Source organism: Heptranchias perlo, chromosome 1, assembly GCF_035084215.1.
Source record: "Heptranchias perlo isolate sHepPer1 chromosome 1, sHepPer1.hap1, whole genome shotgun sequence".
Classification (NCBI taxonomy): domain Eukaryota; kingdom Metazoa; phylum Chordata; class Chondrichthyes; order Hexanchiformes; family Hexanchidae; genus Heptranchias; species Heptranchias perlo.
This window is the reverse complement of record NC_090325.1, coordinates 91318135-91339245: the sequence shown is the minus strand read 5'-3', so window position 1 is coordinate 91339245 and position 21111 is coordinate 91318135. Positions and strand designations below refer to the sequence as shown.

Sequence of the window (21111 nt, the reverse complement as noted above, 5' to 3'; positions counted from 1 at the left end):
TGTTATTCCTCTAAATGAATCTTCAAAAATCTAATTGGTGAACAGAATTTAAGTTGTTTAATTTTTTGTACAGAAAAGATCATGTTGTGGATGAGGTTATAGGATCTTAAAGGTTTATAAAATATGCTCTATAGTTAATCATTTCTCTTTTGTGTTTATTGCCAGAGTTCCTAAGTCTCATGTTTGCTATAATTTAGGTTTTTCTGGGCACTGAATTCCATTTACAGAGAGGCATTAACCAACTCTCAGGCATTTTAATACTCAGAAACCAAATAATCCTCCTCTTATACAGATCATAGTTTGCTGGTAGATTTTGGAGATGATTTCCCACGATCTTTGCTTTTTGTTTGTAATTTTAATAATTTATTTATGAAGCAGTTTACACCATTGTAAAAAGTTCAGTTTTTAAAATGATCAGTACTTTCTTTAGTGATTAATATAGGCATAGTCTTTCAGGTAGGGTAGTGGAAATAAAGGGGGTGATTTTTGTTTTGCTTCTGGAATGGGAGCAGGATGAAAATAGGGGGATAAACGCTTAAACAGGTGGGGGCCTCATGAAGGCATGCAAATAGGGGTCCATGCCATTTTTGTGTGGATCAGCGCTGCACTGTAACTTACTCAAACCGCCCATGAGTCTTGGGTGGTACTGTGTGGAAGGAGGCCATTTCCAGCACTATTTAAAGGGATCCTCATCTGTTCTCACTTAAAATGCTGCAATGGTTTGTGAAACCTTTTGCTGGTAGTTTATATTAGATTTTGTCAATTTACTTGATTTTAAAGTGCTGTAGAGGCTGTACAACCTTCAGGAATATTAAGGGGGTACTGGCAAAGCACCTTTTCAAAATGGGCGTTCTGACTAGAGGAAGAGGAGTAACAGGTGGAAGGAGCACATGGCGCTGCAGCTGCAAGGAGATCAGCTGGAAGGAGGTGATAGTGGGGGAATCTTTACCCTCCCAATAGAGCCTATAGGCCCAGGATAACACACCTGCATTTCTCTGAGAAGCCGTGCATAGAAAGCTGCACTACTGTAGGGAGGATCCTACAACAAGATTTGTAAGCCACTTCCACATCTGGCACTGCATTGCCTGTTCGTGCGTGCAATAAGCAGATGGCTGATACCATGGGGGTAATTTTAACCCCCAAGAATGGGTGGGCAGTAATAATGGCTGGTTTTTGGAGCGGGACCGCAACCCGGCTCCAACGCACCCACTTCTGGGTTTAACCCAGGCGCGTTTGGATGCGCGCAACGGAAACCCGGAAGTTCCGTCCCCACTTAAAGTCGGTGGGCTGATACTTAAAGGGGCAAAGTATCTCATTGCGATAATTGAAACACTCAATCTTTTGTATATTACAAATGTAAAACAGATTTAACCTTACCTGTTCGGGTTTCCCATCGCTTCTTATTCACGACAGGCGAAAGCAAGTGGGAAGGGCTGATCCATGAAGTGAGTGTTTTTACTGCACTGCTTGTGGGTCAGGAGCAGCAGGAGTGCTTCATCCAGGCCCAACAAGCTCACCTGGCACAATTGGACCCCTGCGATCCCCCCCACCCCGGTGCTGGACTTCCCGAACTTCTCCAAGACCCACCCGATGTCCTCCTCGTCCCCTCACCTCCCCCCACCTCGCTGATTTCTTCCATGGCCCACGATCTCTCCCTCCCTCCCCCCTCTCCGATTCGCGGCTTCTTTCCCTCTTGACAGGCAGGCAGCCTGTCATCCTGGCTGCCTGGCGTGTGGGAAACCTGGAAGCACAAATATTTACCTTCAATTGAGTTGCTATCGCACATTGAGATGCACTCATTTGGCTTCTGGGTTCCCCACACAAATATCTACGGATGTGCTGGGTTCCCGACTCTGAGCTAAAATCACCTCCCATGTTTGCTAAAGCAAAGACTTTCATGTTTACTAACATAAAGACCCCGATATTTATGGGGAGGCAGGAAGGGTGCAGTTGAGGCTGGAAATGGCCTAAGAACCAGCAAAGCCGGACACGCGGAGGTCCTGCCGAATTTAATTTTTAGCTCCATTTCCTGCCTGGCAGCCAGCCAAATGGATAGAGAGAACTCGCGATCAGGATGGGGAAGAGGCCCACGTTGTGGGGGGAGGTGAGGTTGGGGGGAGAGGCCCGTGACCATTTTTTGGGGGGCGGTCGACAATCGGGAGGGCTGAGGTGGAGTGTGGGGAGGCTGCTGTGTGATTGCCAGCAGTGCATCATTCAGTTCTGTGTCGACTTTCCTGCCATGATGCATTTATATTGAGGCAGTCCTCCATCCCCCTACTCTTTGCCCCTGCACAGCATGTGAGAAGCTGGCTCCTTGGGGACAAGGACTGGCCTCTGCACATTTGCCTTATGTCTCACCTCAGGAACTCATGCTTGGCGGCAAAACTGCGCTATAGTGGTCAAGCAGAGTCCTCATTGAGTAAGCCATTGGAGTGCTCAAGCAATGATTCCAGTAATTGGATAGATCAGGTGATTTCCACCAACATAACTCAGAGAGACAGTCTGGTATGATGGTGCTTTGTTGCATGCTGCATGACTTTGCAATGGGGACAACGCATGGGTCAACCATTGGACAAGGATCTTCAGCATGTTGAGGAAAATGACACTGATGACATAGAGGATTGCAAATAAGTGGGCGGGCAGCTACTATTCTTCGGCAGCAGCTAATTGAAGAGCACTTGAGCAGAACTATCTTTGCTCCCATGCATTAACAGTCGTCCAACATCTGTTCCAGTCCTTCCACTCTCCAATAAACCACATCTTCCCAAAGACCAACATTAATATTCATATATTCTGACATTGCAGGTTCAACAGCCACTACAGGAACACTGTGAACACCAACATTTCACAAATGTTTATCATTTTACCCAGGTGTGAGCCCATAGTGCCTTTCTTAAGTCATCCCTTACCTACTCTATTACTCCTACGAGATGCTCCCCCTGTGGCTTCAGCTAAGGTTCTAAATTTAGGTAAGGCTGACTTCAATGGAATGAGACAGAGACTCTCCACAGTTAACTGGGCAAATCTGTTAATGGGTAAAACGACAGAAGATCAGTGGTAGGTGTTCAAAAAAGAATTTAACGTGATACAGAACTAATTTATACCTCTAACGGACAAGAGCTCTCCAAGCCAAAAAAAAAGCCATGGATGACAAACGGGGTAAGGAACAACATAAAATTAAAAGAAAAAGCATATAAAAATGCAAAAAATATCACAGATCCTGGTGACTGGGAGAGATACAAAGAACAACAAAGGGTAACAAAACACATGATAAGCACTACAAAAAGGGAGTATGAAAAGAAACTTGCAAGGGATATCAAAATCAACAAAAATTTTTTTTGCGATTATATTCAGAAAAAGAGGGCGATCAAAAGCAATGTGACCCCCTTAAAAACTGATAATCGTGATATTGTAAATGAAAATAAGGAAATGGCGGACATGTTAAATAATTACTTTGCGTTAGTATTTACAGTAGAGGAAGAGGATAACATGCCGGACGCCCCAATGAAACTAATTTTGAATCAGGAACGGGGACTCACTATAATTAACATAAGCAAATTAACAGTAATGAAGAAAATATTGGCAGGAAAGATTGACAAATCCCCAGGACCAGATGGTTTCCATCCCAGGGTTTTAAAGGAAGTAGATGAGAACATTGCAGATGCTCTAACTATAATCTTCCAAAGTTTTCTCGATTCAGGAACCGTTCCTTTAGATTGGAAAATTGAACAAGTCACTCCGCTATTTAAGAAAGGTGAGGGAGGGAAACCAGGGAATTATAGATCAGTTAGCCTAACAACTGTTGTCGGGAAATTACTCGAGTCCATAATTAAGGATTGAGTGACTGAACACCTTGAAAATTTTCAGCTGATCGGAGGGAGCCAGCATGGATTTGGAAAGGGTAGGTCATGCCTGACGAACCTGAATGAATTTTTTGAAGAGGTGACTAAAGAAGTGTACAGGGGAATGTCTATGGATGTAGAATCATAGAATCATAGAAAGGTTACAGCATGGAAGGAGGCCATTCAGCCCATTGAGTCTGCGCCGGCTTTATGCAAGATCAATCTTATATGAAGCGTTAGCCAGTGTGATAAAAACAACATTCAGTACACCGACAATTATGGAGACCTGTTGGATTTCATTGGGTGCTTCAGTAGATGTAATAAACAGCTTTGAAGTCACCACCAGTTTTCTCATTGTAATAAATATATACTGTGGAGTTCATGGAGCACTTTTCTTCCATCTTGAATGCATTTCTTTTGCTGGTCTCAAGTTCCACATTTGTCTGTGATAAGCAGTGTCTCCTTGTAATCAACGTGTGATGATGTCGACTTGGAAGAATTAAAAATCGTGACATCATTATTGAGAAATTGCAGGGTCAGTTTCTAATTATAATCAGAGAATCATAGAAAGGTTACAGCGTGGAAGGAGGCCATTCAGCCCATCGAGTCCAACTTGGCTCTATGCAAGAGCAATCCAGCTAGTCCCACTCCCCTGCCCTATCCCTTTGGCCCTGCAATTTTTTTCCTTTCAAGTACTTATCCCGTTCCCTTTTGAAGGCCATGATTGAATCTGCCTCCACTACCCCCTTGGGCAGTGCATTCCAGATCCTAACCACTCACTATATAAAAAAGTTTTTCCTCATGTCACCTTTGGTTCTTTTGCCAATCACCTTAAATCAATGTCCTCTGGTTCTTGACCCTTCCGCCAATGGGAGCAGATTCTGTCCACCTACTCTATCCAGACCCTTCATGATTTTAAATACCTGTATCAAATCCCCTCCTAACCGTCTCTGTTCCAAGGAGAACAATCCCAGCTTCTCCAGTCTATCCACGTAACTAAAGCCCCTCATCCCTGGAATCATTCCAGTAAATCTTTTCTGCACCCTCTCCAAGGCCTTCACATCTTTCCTAAAGTGCGGTGGCCAGAACTGGACACAATACTCCAGTTGTGACCGAACCATTGTTTTATAAAGGTTCATCATGACTTCCATACTTTTATACTCTATGCCTCTATTTATAAAGCCCAGAATCCCATATGCTTTTTTAACTGCTTTCTCAACCTGCCCTACCACTTTCAACGATTTGTGCACATATACCCCCAGATCTCTCTGTTCCTGTACCCCTTTTAGAGTTGTGCCCTCTAGTTTATATTGCCTCTCCTTGTTCTTCGTACTGAAAGGTATCACTTTGCATTTTTCTGCGTTAAATTTCATCTGCCACTTGTTCGCCCATGCCACCAGCCTGTCTGTATCCTCTTGAAGTCATTCACTATCCTCCTCACTCTTTACTACCCTTCCAAGTTGTGTGTCATTTGCAAATTTTGAAATTGTGCCCTGTACAGCCAAGTCCAATTCATTAATATATATCAAGAAAAGCAGTGGTCCCAGCACCGACCCCTGGGGAACACCACTGTACACCTCCCTCCAGTCGGAAAAACAACCGTTCACCGTTACTCTCTGTTTCCTGTCCCTCAGCCAATTCTGTATGATGTTGCCACTGCCCCCTTTATTCCATGGAGCGCAATCTTGATGATAAGCCTACCAAGTGGCACTTTATCAAACGCCTTTTAAAAGTCCATATACACTACATCAACTGCATTTATTGCCCATCTCTAATTGCCCTTGAGAAGGTGGTGGTGAGCCACCTTCTTGAACCGCTGCAGTCCGTGTGGTGAAGGTTCTCCCACAGTGCTGTTAGGAAGGGAGTTCCAGGATTTTGACCCAGTTACGATGAAGGAATGGCGATATATTTCCAAGTTGGGATGGTGTGTGACTTGGAGGGGAACGTGCAGGTGGTGTTGTTCCCATGTGCCTGCTGCTCTTGTCCTTCTAGGTGGTAGAGGTCGGGGGTTTGGGAGATGCTGTCGAAGAAGCCTTGGCGAGTTGCTGCAGTGCATCCTGTGGATGATACACACTGCAGCCACAGTGCGCCGGTGGTGAAGGGAGTGAATGGTTAGGGTGGTGGATGGGGTGCCAATCAAGCGGGCTGCTTTGTCCTGGATGGTGTCGAGCTTCTTGAGTGTTGTTGGAGCTGCACTCATCCAGGCGAGTAGAGAGAATTCCATCACACTCCTGACTTGTGCCTTTGTAGATGGTGGAAAGGCTTTGCGGAGTCAGGAGATGAGACACTCACCACAGAATACCCAGCCTCTGACCTGCTCTTGTAGCCACAGTATTTATATGGCTGGTCCAGTTAAGTTTCTGGTCAATGGTGACCCCCAGGATGTTGATGGTGGGGGATTCGGCGATGATAATGCCGTTGAATGTCAAGAGGAGGCGGTTAGACTCTCTCTTGTTGGAGATGGTCATTGCCTGGCACTTGTCTGGCGCGAATGTTACTTGCCACTTATCAGCCCAAGCCTGGATGTTGTCCAGGTCTTGCTGCATGCGGGCACAGACTGCTTTATTATCTCAGGAGTTGCAAATGGAACTGAACACTGTGCAATCATCAGCAAACATCCCAATTTCTGACCTTTTGATGGAGGGAAGGTCATTGATGAAGCAGCTGAAAATGGTTGGGCCTAGGACACTACCCTGAGGAACTCCTGCAGCAATGTCCTGGGGCTGAGATGATTGGCCTCCAACATCCACTACCAACTTCGTTTGTGCTAGGTATGACTCCAACCACTGGAGAGTTTTCCCCCTGATTCCCATTGACTTCAATTTTACTAGGGCTCCTTGGTGCCACACTCGGTCAAATGCTGCCTTGATGTCAAGGGCAGTCACTCTCACCTCACCTCTGGAATTCAGCTCTTTTGTCCATGTTTGGACCAAGGCTGTAATGAGGTCTGGAGCCGAGTGGTCCTGGCGGAACCCAAACTGAGCATCGTTGAGCAGGTTATTGGTGAGTAAGTGCCGCTTGATAGCACTGTCGACGACACCTTCCATCACTTTGCTGATGATTGAGAGTAGACTGATGGGGCAGTAATTGGCCGGATTGGATTTGTCCTGCTTTTTGTGGACAGGACATACCTGGGCAATTTTCCACATTGTTGGGTAGATGCCAGTGTTGTAGCTGTACTGCAACAGCTTGGCTAGAGGCGCAGCTAGTTCTGGAGCACAAGTCTTCAGCACTACAGCTGGGATGTTGTCGGGGCCCATAGCCTTTGCTGTATCCAGTGCATTCAGCCGTTTCTTGATATCACGTGAAGTGAATCGAATTGGCTGAAGACTGGCTTCTTTGATGATGGGGATATCGGGAGGAGGCCGAGATGGATCATCCACTCGACACTTCTGGCTGAAGATGGTTGCAAACGCTTCAACCTTGTCTTTTGCACTCACGTGCTGGACTCCGCCATCATTGAGGATGGGGATGTTTACAGAGCCTCCTCCTCCCGTTAGTTGTTTAATTGTCCACCACCATTCACGATTGGATGTGGCAGGACTGCAGAGCTTTGATCTGATCCGTTGGTTATGGAATCGCTTAGCTCTGTCTATAGCATGTTGCTTCCGCTGTTTATCGTGCATGTAGTCCTGAGTTGTAGCTTCACTGTGTTGGCACCTCATCGTTTGCCGATGACACAAGGATGGGCAGCATTGTAAGCAGTGTAGATGGAACCATAAAATTACAGAGAGATGTTAACAGATTAAGAGAATGAGGGAAACCGTGGCAAATGGATTTCAATGTAAGCAAGTAAGAGGTCATCCACTTTGGACCTAAAAAGGATGGATCAGAGTACTTTCTAAATGGTGAAATGCTCGAAAAAATGGAGGCCCATAGAGACTTGGGGGTCCATGTACACAGATCATTAAAATATCATGGACAGGTGCAGAAAAAAAATCAAAAAGACTAATGGAATGCTGGTCTTAATATTTAGACGACTAGAATACAAGGGGGTAGAAGTTATGCTACAGCTATACAAAGCCCTGGTTAGACCACACCTGGAGTACCGTGTTCAGTTCTGGGCACTGCACCTTAGGAAGGATATATTGGCCTTGGAGGGAGTGCAGCGTAGATTTACTAGAATGATACCTGGACTCCAAGGTTTAAATTACGAGGAGAGATTACACAAACTAGGGTTGTATTCCCTGGAATTTAGAAGATTAAGGGGTGATTTGATCGAAGTTTTCAAGATATTAAGGGGATCTGATATGGTAGATAGAGAGAAACTATTTCTGCTGGTTGGGGAGTCTAGGACTAAGGGACATAGCCTAAAAGTTAGAGCCAGGACTTTCAGGAGTGAATTTAGGAAACACTTCCACACGCAAAGGGTGGTAGAAGTTTGGAACTTACTTCCGCAAATGGCAGTTGATGCTAGCTCAATTGTTAATTTTAAATCTGAAATTGATAGATTTTTGTTAACCAAAGGCATTAAGGAATATGGAGCTAAGGCGGGTATTTGGAGTTAGGTCATAGATCAGCCATGATCTCATTGAATGGCAGAACAGGCTCGAGGGGCTAAATGGCCTACTCCTGTTTCTATGGGAGGTGGAAGGCTGCTGTGGCTCAGATGAGGGCTGTGAAGATGCTCATGGTTAGTGACCTCTTGGAACTTGGGTCTGAGAGAGCCTGCAGAAACTCAGTGGTTGCCGGGGCAGTCTGACCCAGCTGGCTTTATGGCACCAGGGCAGGCATTGGTTGAGGGGGTGGCCAGGGAGCAGATGTGTTGTCATCCTGAGCGAGCGCAACATCTGCCACCCCCGTTGCACTATTGCCACCGCTATGGGCTGTGGTTCATCACTGCTACCGATCCGTGGCAGAGCAGACTGCAGGAGATCCGTGGCACAACTGAAGACCTTATCTATGAGGTCCCCCAGACTGTCCAAGGTGGGGGAGCTGGTGGATCCCAGAGCTTACATAGCTCCAGTGTAAGCATCCTTGAGAGATGCTATTACTGGTGCTGAAAATTCTGTCAGGAGGGCCTAACAGCAATGTCCATTGAGGTGACCACGTGCTTCATGATTTACTGTAGGGTGTCAATGACATGCACCAGAACCCCGCACAGATTGAATGGTGGAATCCTCCACCATATCCGCCAGAGTGTTGTAGCTCGCTGGCAGGCAGCCCAATACATTCAGCAGTAGCTGGTGCACAGAAACCATTTTTCTTTTCAGGGTTGGGCCCCTAAATTTTGCATCTCTGGCTTCTTCAGCAGAGCTAGGACCTGAGCTTGCCCTCCAGTGAGCCGTTTTCTGGGCTGTCCTTTCCACCTGTACCTGCTCCTGCTCAGTTGTGATTGATGTCAGTCAATGATTCTCAATCTCACAATCCATAACATCCATGGTGTCAATTTCTGTGCTGGCATTTGGAAAGATAAGCATGAGCAATGGCGCATCTTCTGGAGGGTTGTCCCCTCCCTTTTGAAGCTGCTGGGCCCAGGTTATCTGTCGGACCCAGGTAAAGGGCAGTGGGACAAGGGTGAGTAGGTAATGGCAAGGATAAACGCAATACAACCCCAGGTTGTCTTGTGTGTGTGTATGTACACGCTAGAGAATTAAGTGGAAAGGCAAAAGGAAGGGAAAATGCCTAAACACCCCGCAGTGCATGGCCTCCAGCCTGGCTAGCTCCAGTGCTGAGTTTCTTCCCTCTGCCAAAAATGTTGATGATGTTGTCTTCCATTGGAGTGAGAGTTTGCAACATTACAGGACCTCATTACGGGAGTGGGAGTGGCTTGGTCCGTGCCCTGTTGAAGGGTATTGAAGATGTATGAGGCAGAGTAGCATAGTGTGCATGCTGAGAAGAAGAGGCAGCAATTGTGGGCAAGAGGGGGACTTAGTTCTGAAGGCAGTAGCAGGTGTTGAATGTGCGAGTGGATGCAGAAGAAGATTTGTTAAAGTATGTCCATTGCAATTGAAGGCGAGGCTTGTGAAGTGGGGAAGGGAAGGATTGCTAGTGCTGGGGGTAAAGTCTGGTGTTGCAGGGCTGTATGGAGAGTAACAGAGATGTATTGGCAGTCCTTGGCAAGGTCATTAAATGTCTTGCTGCACTGCAGCCAAGGCCTAGGAACCATGCTGCTAGCACTGACTTGCCTAGCTGATCTATGCCAGAGACGAAAATCAACCACAAGAACTCTGGAGTCATTCAAGAGGCTGCTGAATGCTGTGATGGTGTGATCATTGGGTTCTATGGAAGGATGAGTTAGATGGATGAATGGGCCTCTTTCATTTCTACATATCTTTCTGATCCAAGTGTGATCTAACGGGGTTTACTTACCAGGTGTTGGGATGAGCTAAGCTTATATATTCAATGACTGCAGAAAACTAATTAGAAAATCACCAGGTAAGTACGGGCGCAAGCTCTTAAGAAAGAAAGAACTTGTATTTATATAGCCCCTTTCACGACTTCAGAACTTCTTAAAGCGCTTTACAGCCAATGAAATACTATTGAAGTTTAGTTGTAGCATCATGGCATTAATACATATCGTCCATATCTGTTTAAGAATTGAAATACTTTTAAAATTAAAATTCAGTGTCAAGTGGGAGAGTTTTTTTAATATATGAGCTCCAGCTATAGGGATTGTAGCTGTGCAGTCCTACTGCTCACCTGGACTCTGACACATTTCCCAATAGCATGTGGCAGAGGCTCTCTACTGTATTCTGTCACTCTAATCATGAGCTGAGTTAAGGGTCCATTCTTAAACCATATTTACTTAAAAAAAAAAATAGTTTTCAATATGTACCATCTTAAGAGGGTAAGGCAACAAAAAGTAATTCTTTTGATTTAAAATTAATTTTAAAAATTCTTTCTTATATGCTGACAGCGTACAATAAAAAACTTTTGAGGATAAAATCCATCGGTATTCATTCAACAAATGATTCAGGATTATTTGTTGGGTGTGTTTCCTTTTCATGCAGCCTTAATTGAAATGGAAATTGACAATAGAGCCTCTATTTAGAAGAAATTGGATAAAATAAAAAAGAGCCCGTTACCTGTTGAAAGATGGTTGACCCAGTTATTCCTGATCACATTAGGTGGTCAGTTCCGAGTCTCAGCATCGTCTAAAAACCTGTGAGCCTAATCTTTCATACTGGCCCAGTTTTTTTTAATGCGGAGAATAATCTTGCTGCATTTTCCTCTGCTACTGCATCATTATTTGGGGATAGTTTTGTGCAATGAAATGTTGGAGTCATTTTAAATAGCAATAAAAATGTCCACAATGGTACAGGTTATATTTTTAAATTGTTGCACTTTTTCATATAACCAACATGTGGTTTATAGGATATTATATTTTAACATGGACTATATAACCCATTTTTAAAAACCTTTTTCTTCTTTGAAGCAGTTCCACTGTGTGAACACACTGAAAGTTGGGTATTCTGGTAGACTGATACAAATGGTTTGATGTTAGATTTATCCCAGGATTCCCTCACAAGCTGAACTCCCAAACTCAACTGCGCTGTATAATGGTCTGCTGTGTGAAGGCAAGGTACTACCCTAGGAGGAATTGTAGAGCATATGCTGCAATCACGTACTCCCTAGTGACTGATCTCATTCTGTTCTGGAAGATGTCTGGCAACGTGCTAGCCATCTCTCTTCTTGGCCAAGGAGAGAGGTTTGTGGGAGAACCGGCCAGCTCAGTGGGTTAGATACGAACCTTTCCCCTCTGGTTCAAATCCAGCCAGGCTGATGGGATGAAAGATTCCTCTATCTGCTGACTGTAAGGGTGCTGGTTTGGGAAGTCTCAATCCAGTTCCTAATTGGCAAGTCTAGCTGAGAAGTCGCAGGATGGTTGTTATGGGGGGAGAAATGTTGCACTGCTGCAGTCGGTGGTGCTCTTCTGAGGTGAGTGTTGGGTTAGAGTAGAGGTTGCTTTACTTTGGATCTAACTGTGCACTTCCTGACCTGAGCGTGTTTGATACTGACAGTAGAAGACTGACATGGGAAGAGTTTCATTTCCCATCATTAATATCCCTTAATAATTACATTTCTTAAAGGGGTGGTGTATGTGTGTGTGTGGTAATAAAGGAGGAATTGAAAAGTTAGTATAAAATATTTCAAATGAAAAAGAGTGGAGGATGAACCAAGATTTTATTTGTTTCACACACTGTCAAGTTTGTGCTCTTTATGCTTTTGTAAACAAACGCAGTGGCACATTTATCTAGAAACTGGAGCAAGTTGATAATTTTAAGGTCTTTTTCATGTTTCTCCAAATGATGTGTCAAGTGCAAAATTCTACTGGTAAAAAAGAAGCATTATTATTCCAAAAGTGACATACCCCAACTGCAACGTGCACTATTTTTGCATCAAAACCATAACTTTTTAGAAAATTGAGTCCTTTTTAATTACTGGTTGCCATTTGAATTTGTTTTACATGTATTGGGTAGTAGACAGACGATATTCCTGTCAGAATATTCTAGGGCTCATTACGCATGTGGTACATCATGTTATTGTAATTTGCTTGTTAATTGTATAATATTGCATTTCTTCTTCACATCCTTACTAATAAATTTTCCCTTTTGTCTGCAGCAAGTAACAGGCAGAAGTTTTGGTGATAAGGACTTTCGAACAGGTTTGGAAAATGGAATCTTACTTTGCGAGTAAGTAATTAATGCTTTTCTTCCGACAAATTGTAAAAAAAAACCCAACCAAATAGAGTAATTCTCACTGGGTGCTGAGACTGATTAAGCTGTTGGCTGCTTCTTTAAGTGGGGTCAGAGCTCTGTAATAATTGCATTCACAGCTGTTGCTCAATGTCTGATTTTTGTATATATATTGGTTCCAAAGTTTTTACAGTATGGACCAAATGTAGTTATTTATGGCCTGTGGTGACTGAATTTTAAATAATTATAGCCCATTTCCGATTGAATGGGAAGTTAAGCTTGGTGAGGTCAGTTACTGACAAGAATGATATATTTTCTTTTTTACCAGAGCAGGTTTCCAGCCAAAGGGTGCAGTAGCTCCATTAGTTAACCTTTAATAAATAATGTAATAATGGTGTTTTCAAACAGTCACCTTGTGTACAATAACTGTTAACTATGGAATTTACAGCCTGTTCCACTATCTGTAACAAATAAACCATTTGTACTGATGGAGACCATATGGTACGCCCCTCTGCCTGTATCGTGGAAGAAAGCTGCCTCCCCAGTGGTGGTGGTACCTGTAAAGTAACAGTAGCAGTGATTCTGTGCCTGGTAAGGAGCCATTATATATAACTAGGCCTTCAAACTCATTTGTGTTGGTGCTAATAGTGTAGATACACTGTGCTGGATGAACCTACTTACAGGGTTGGTAATGCAGTTCTGTTTGTGTCTGGTCAACATGCAGGATAAAAAGTAATTCTAAAATCTCAGATTATTAACTAATCCTGCAATTTCCTGACATCTGGTGCGAACGTGAAGCCAGAGAACTTCTGCCACAAACAGAATCTAACGATAAGTCAACTGAATTATTTCTTTGATTTTTCAACATGACGGGAGCACAGATTCTGATGCAATAGTTTATTTGATATACTTTCAAAATTTATCAACATATTCTGCTCTATATTCTGCAATTTAAATAATTAGTTGTTGACACGAGAAAACAAGTTAATCTGTAACAGATTTACTGTTCCATAGCCTTGTGTACATAGGGTCAATGATGCAAAAAATGCTTCTGTGAAGCTTTGTACTTTGTATTTGTACAGCAGGTTAGAAGAATGTCTGTTGCTAACTGTTTGCAACCTCACGATGCTCATTTTATAAAGAATATGGTGCGAATTCTCCTCTTTCCGCCGTAGGATGGTCAGAGCAGGACTTTCACCTACTGCCCCGACCCTGCTGTGACCCCAGTCCAGTTTCCTGGGTTGAAGATCATTAAGTAGCTTCCTGGCTGCATGCCAGCCAGCAGCAGGAGCCCATCATTGCCCCCAAGGAAAATTCTGGCAGCACTACAGGAAGACTGAGAGTAGAAGAGCCCAAAGAGGGCAGAAGAGGCCCTAAGATGAATCATAGAATCGTTGCAGCACAGAAGGAGGCCATTCGGCCCATCAAGCCTGTGCCGGCTCTTCAAATATTTATCCAATTCCTTTTTGAAAGTCACGATTGAATCTGTATCCACCACCCTTTAAGGCAGTGCATTCCAGATCGTGACTACTCGCTGTGTAAAAAAGTTTTTCCTCATGTCGCCTTTGGTTCTTTTGCCAATCACCTTAAATCTGTGTTCTCGACCCTTCCGCCAGTGGGAACAGTTTCTCTTTATTTATTTTATCTAAACCCGTTATGGTTTTGAACACTTCTAAAGGTAGCTTTTTAGGCCTTGGTCCTCTCCCCCAAAAGAGACATCAGGGAAATTTAGGCCGCTGCCCAGGGATTACCGCCACTCCCTCCTGACAGCCCCTGGAGGTGGCAGTGGTAAGAGTTGAAGATAGCAAAATGGGACAACTTGCTTGGCTTTGCCTCCCTGCGGTGATTTACATGCGGTGAGCGGGGACGGGGCAGCCAGCGGCCATTCTGGCAGGGGTAGGAGGAACGTCAATTTCAGGACGGGAGGCGGTGGTGGACCTCACTGCTCTATTTTCCCAATTTTTTCACTGTTAACTCACCCGATTGGGGCAAGATAGTGGAGGAAAATTCAGGTCTATATCTGTAATGTATTAAAAGTATCGTTCTGCCTGTACTTCCTGTAAATGCAATAGTTCTGTCACCCTTTTTAGTTACTATTCCTAGTCACTCATGCTCAAATTTATGATATTTATCCCCATATTTATTCTGATCTACCCAAATTTCTATTACTTATCTCTGATTGGCTAATTTAACATGTGACTGACTTCCAGCCCTGGCATTTACTTTCTCAATAGCTCTGGCATATTCATAGTATTATTTTACCACTTAGAATGATAGGGGGTGATTTTAAAACCCCAAGAACGGATGGTTGGGGGCGGGTGGGAGTTGCAACCACAAAACTTTTGGGCTTTGCATTCCCAGTGGGAAGCCTGTATTTTTATGCGCCCACGTTAAACCCGGAAATAAAGCCAGGTTGCAGTCGCAACTCAAAAAACAACTATTTTCGACTCCCACCCGCCCCCAACCCACCCGTTCTTAGGGTTTAAAATCATCCCCATAGAATCATAGAATCTTACAGCACAGAAGGAGGCCATTCGGCCCGTCGTGGCTGTGCCGGCTCTTTGAACGAGCTATCCAATTTAGTCCCATCCCCCCCAGCTTTTTCCCCATAACCCTGCCAATTAGACCTCTTCAAGTACATGTCCAATTGCCTTTTGAAAGTTCCTATGGAATCTGCTTCCACCACCCTTTCAGGTAGTGCGTTCCAGATCTTAACAACTCTCTGTGTGAAAACATTTCTGCTGATTTCTCCCCTAGTTCTTTTGCCAATTATTTTAAATCTGTGACCTCTGGTTACTGACGCACTTGCCAGAGGAAACAGTTTCTCCCCACTTTCTCTAACAAAATTGCTCATAATTTTGAGTACCTCTATTAGGTCTCCCCTTAACCTTCTCTGCTCTAAGGAGAACAATCCCAGCTTTTCCAATCTCTCCACATTACTGAAGACCCTCATCCCCGGTATCATCCTGGTAAACCTCCTCTCTGTGTTAATTGTATCCATATGATTTATATCAATTAGTGTTAATTGTATTAAGGTGGTGCATATCAATTGGGGATTCTCTTGCATCTATATGAGAGCTTATCTTGGGGCTGCACTATGGTTGATGTAGATCTCTGTGACTAATGGCTTGGAAGCAACTGAAGACAGACTCTATTATTCTAGTCTTCACCACCTGGCCATCCAATTTATGACACTCTGCACACTCTCCAAGGCCTTGACATCCTTCCTAAAGTGTGGTGCCCAGAATTGTAAACAATACTCCAGCTGAGGCCTAACCAGTGATTTCTAAAGATTTAGCATAGCTTCTTTGTTTTTATATTCATTGCCCCTATTTACAAAGCCATGTATCCCACATTCTTTCTTAACCGCATTATCAACTTGCCCAGCCACCTTCAAAAATTTGTGAAAGGCACCCCCAGGCCCCTCTGTTCTTGCACTCCCTCAAAATAGTACCATTTGGATTATACTGCCTCTCCATGTTGTTCCTCCCGAAGTGCATCACTTCACTCTTAATCCGCATTAAATTGCATCTGCCATGTGTCTGCCCATTTCACCAGTCTGTCTATGTCCTCCTGATGTCTGCTTCAATCCTGCTTAATATTTACTACATTACCAAGTTTTATATCATCTGCAAATTTCGAAATTGTACTCCCTACACCCAAGTCCAGATCATTTATATATAAGAAGAAAAGCAATGGTCCTAATACCGATCCCTGGGAGACCGCACTGCATACTTCTCTCTGGTCAGAATAACATCCGTTCACCACTACTCTATGCCTCCTATCCCTTAGCCAATTACGTACCCAAGTTACCACCTTCCCTTTAATCCCATGTGCTTCTATTTTCTGAGTAACCCTGTTAATGTGGTAATTTATCAAATGCCTTTTGAAAGTCCATATATACATTTACTGCACTATCTTCATCAACCCTGTCTGATACTTCTTCAAAAAACTCTATCAGTTTAGTCAAACACAATTTGCTATTAACAAAGGCTGTCCCTTATTAACCCATGCTTCTCCAAGTGAGAATTAATTTTGTCCTTGACAATGGTCTCTAGTAGTTTTCCCACCACTGACATTAGACTGATTGGCCTGTAGTTACCAGGTTTATCCCTCTCCCTTTTTTTGAACAGGGGTGTAACATTTGCAATCCTCCAGTCCTTTGGCACCCCATATCCAAGGAGGATTGAAAGATCGTGGTCAGTGCTTCTGCTATCTCCACCCTAGCTTCCCTCAGCAACCTAGGATGCATCCCATCTGGACCGGGTGACTTGTTAGCTTTGAGTGATGCCAACCTATTTGGCACCTCCTTTCTATCTATTTTTATCCCATCCAATATCTCTACTCCCCCCCCCCACCTCTTCTACTGCGACATTAAAGTCATCCTCTTCTTTTGTGAAGACAGATGCAAAGTACTCATTCAGTACCTCAGTCATCCTCTCTGCCTCCACAAGAAGATAGGAACATAGGAACAGGAGTAGGCCATTCAGCCCCTCGTGCCTGCTCCGCCATTTGATAAGATCATGGCTGATCTGTGATCTAACTCCATATACCTGCCTTTGGCCCATATCCCTTAATACCTTTGGTTGCCAAAAAGCTATCTATCTCACATTTAAATTTAGCAATTGAGCTAGTATTTAGCAATTGAGCTAGTAAATTTAGCAATTGAGCTAGTATTTCCTTCTTTGTCCCTAATCGGCCTCTTTTAACTATCCTTTTACTTTTTATATGTTTATAAAAGATTTTTGGGTTCCCTTTTATGTTACCCGCTAATTTTTTCTCATATTCTCTCTTTGCTCTTCTTATATCCTTTGTCAATTTCCCCCTGCACTCTGTATTCTGCCTGGTTTTCGACTGTATTCTGTACCTGACATTTATCATAAACCTTTTTTTATTTTATTTTAACCTCCATTTCCTTTGTCATCCAGGGAGCTTTAGCTTTGGACGCCCTATCTTTCCTCCTTGTGGGAATATGCTTGGTTTGTACTCAAATTATCTCCGCCTTGAAGGCCTGCCATTGCTCATTTACTGTTTTCTTGGCCAATCTTTGTTTCCAGTCAACCTGTGCTCGATCCCTTCTCAAATCACTGAAATTGGCTCTCTTCCAGTTGGGTATTTTCACCGTTGAATTTTCTTTGTCCCTTTCCGTAACTACTTTAAACCTAATTATATTATGATCACTATTACCCAGATGTTCTCCCATTGAAACACACTCCACTTGCCCTACTTCATTCCCGAGAACTAGATCCAGCACTGCTTCCTTCCTCGTTGGGCTAGAAATATACTGATTAAGAAAGTTCTCCCGGACACATTTTAGGAATTCTTCATCCTCCTTGCCCTTTACACTGTTTTTTTCTCAGTCTATACTATGGTAATTGAAGTCCCCTTCTATTACTGCTCTATCATTTTAACATTATTCTGAAATTTGCCTACAGATTTGCTCCTCTATCTCCTTTTCACTATTTGGGGGTCTATAGCACCCAGCAATGTAACAGCTCCTTTTCTTTTCCTTAACTCTAACCAGGTAGATTCAGTCTCTACTATATCGTCCCTCTGTAGAACTGTAATATTATCCTTGATCAATCTGCCACCTGCCCCCCCCCGCCACCACCCCGCTTTCTTTTTTCTTTCCCTATCCCTTCTGAATACATTGTAGCCAGGAATGTTTAGTTCCCATTCCCCCATTCCCATGTTCAAGCCAGGTCTCCGTTATAGCCACTATATCATAACCCCATCTGGCAACTTGTGTCTGCAGCTCATCAACCTTATTTGTAACACTCCTCGCATTAATACACATGCATTCCAACACCATGCTAGTCTGCTTTGCTTTTTTTCCTCCAACTAATTCCTGCTCTTTCTACACTATTCTTTATTCTGTTGCTGTTTGTCCCTCCTAATTTTCGATGCACCTTGTCTCTCCTCTCTGCTGCTGCATCCTGGTTCCCCTTCCCCAGCCAGTGTGAACGGAGAGTTTGGTACATGTGGGAGTTTAAGGGTTAATCTCTTTAAAATCTAGTGCATATTGCTTTCAACTGTTTAAGTTCAATTGCTATTAACTGTTTAAGTTCAATTTTAAAGTTTAAATTTTTAAGTTTCTGTCAGGCTTCAGCAGAGAGAGCAGCTGCAGCAAGTTAATTGGTTGGCTAGATTAAACTGGTACTTGAAGGTGGGGCAGGCCTGACTCATCTGAGTCACAAACTGTAGAAATACAGGGGCCTGTCAGTGTGAACAGCACGGTTTGCGGACAACACAGTGTGAACGGAGAGTTTGGTACGTGTGGGAGTTCGGTGCAGTGGGGGAAGGAGGTGCTGCTTTGCCTTGCTTTTCCTCACTTTTTCCCCATAGCGGCGGTGGACCTGAGAGTAGAAGACTGAGATTGGGGAATAAAAGCAGCAGCAAACTTGCAACAAGAGACAACTACTGTGCGACGTCACAGGTGAGGCAGAAGAGTCCGAGAGGTGAGCACAGTATAAAAGGAGAGACCTAGAGCGGGAGGAGAGTCTAAGAGTCTAAGGCAAGTCATGGCAGCAGAGCTCGCACCCGTGATCTGCTCCTCCTGCACTATGTGGGAAGTCATGGACACTACCAGTGTCCCTGGCGACCATGTGTGCAGGAAGTGTGTCCAGCTGCAGCTACTGGCTAACCATCTTTCGGAGCTGGAGCTGCGGGTGGATTCACTGTGGAGCATCTGCGATGCTGAGACTATCGTGGATAGCACGTTCAGTGAGGTGGTCACACCGCAGGTAAAGATTACGCAGGCAGAAAGGAAATGGGTGACCGCCAGGCAGAGTAAAAGGACTAGGCAGGTAGAGCAGGAGTCCCCTGGGGCCATCTCCCTCTCAAACAGATATTCTGCTTTAGATACTGTTGGGGGAGATGGCTTATCAGGGGAATGCAGCAAGAGCCAGGTTCGGGGCACCACGGGTGGCTCTGCTGCACAGGAGGGGAGGAAGAAGAGTGGCAGGGCTATAGTGATAGGGGATTCAATTGTAAGGGGAACAGATAGGCGTTTCTGCGCCACAAACGTGACTCCAGGATGGTATGTTGCCTCCCTGGTGCTAGGGTCAAGGATGTCACGGAGTGGCTGCAGGGCATTCTGGAGGGGGAGGGTGAACAGCCAGTAGTCGTGGTCCATATCGGTACCAACGACATAGGTTAAAAAAAGGGATGAGGTCCTGCAAGGTGAATTTAAGGAGTTAGGAGATAAATTAAAAAGCAGGACTTCAAAGGTAGTGATCTCAGGATTACTACCGGTGCCACGTGCTAGTGAGTATAGGAACAGGAGAATAGACAGGATGAATGCGTGGCTGCAGGGATGGTGTGGGAGGGAAGGATTTAGATTCCTGGGACATTGGGACCGGTTCTGGGGAAGGTGGGACCTGTACAAGCGGGACGGGTTACACCCGAGCAGGACCGGGACCAATGTCCTCGTGGAGGTGTTTGCTAGTGCTGTTGGGGAAGGTTTAAACTAGAGTGGCAGGGGGATGGGAACCTGAGTGGGGAGTCAGAAGGGAATAAAATTGAGAGAAGCAAGAGAGGGGAAGACCCAGGGGAAATCTACAATACAAATAGTACAAACAGTTGTTCAAGAACAAGTGAGAGGGAAAAGCGTAGAGCAGCGGAAAGAAAGTGTACTTTAGGCACGACAGATAAAATAAAAACTAGAAGACGTAAGGCGATTAACCCAGCATCAAAGCTGTGGCAGGGGGTTGGGAACCTGAGCAGGGAGACAGAGGAAAGCATGTCAGGAAGGGACAGAAGGTATGGAGTAAAAGGTAAAGTGTTAAAAAAGGAAAAAGCAGGAACTAAGTGTCACAAAACATATTTGAAAGTTCTTTATCTGAATGCACGTAGCATTTGTAACAAAATGGACGAGTTAACGGCACAAATAACTACGTATGGGTATGATCTTGTGGCCATTACAGAAACATGGCTGCAGGGTGACAACGACTGGGAATTAAATATGCCAGGGTATTTAACAATCAGGAAGGACAGGCAGGAAGGAAGGGGAGGTGGGGTGGCTATGTTAATAAGGGAAGGAATCACTGTAATACAGAGAAATGATATTGGGACAAAGGATCAGGATAATGAAACACTTTGGGTAGAGATAAGGAATAATAAGGGGATAAAAACACTCGTGGGCGTAGTATATAGGCCTCCTAATAGTTGCAACTCTGCTGGAAGAAGTATTAATCAGGAAATAGTTGGGGCATGTAATAAGGGAACAGCTATAATTATGGGGGATTTTAACTATCATATTAACTGGACAAATCAAATTGGGCAGGGCAGCCTTGAGGAAGAGTTTATTGAGTGTATTAGGGATGGATTTCTTGAGCAGTATGTAACTGATCCTACAAGGGGGCAAGCAACCTTGGACCTGGTCCTGTGTAATGAGCCAGGATTAATTAATAATGTCCTAGTTAAGGATCCCCTTGGAATGAGTGACCATAACATGGTTACATTCCATATCCAATTAGAGGGTGAGAAGGTTCGTTCTCAAACAAGCATACTGAGCTTGAATAAAGGAGACTATGATGGTATGAGAGCGGAATTGATTAAAGTGGACTGGGAAAATAGATTAAAGGGTAAGACTGTACATGAGCAGTGGTGTTCATTTAAGGAGTTATTTT

General features: G+C 44.1%; 1 protein-coding gene across 2 annotated transcripts in view; it reads left to right on the top strand.

Moving 5' to 3' along the window:
- The window catches only part of LOC137324233 (LIM and calponin homology domains-containing protein 1-like), a 409488-nt gene that overhangs the window by 183812 nt on the left and 204565 nt on the right, over positions 1-21111 (top strand). For both annotated transcript variants that reach the window (XM_067988383.1, XM_067988389.1), the window contains exon 2: positions 12408-12478. In XM_067988383.1, the coding sequence (XP_067844484.1) occupies positions 12408-12478 (71 nt within the window). The remainder of the gene's footprint in view (positions 1-12407; positions 12479-21111) is intronic.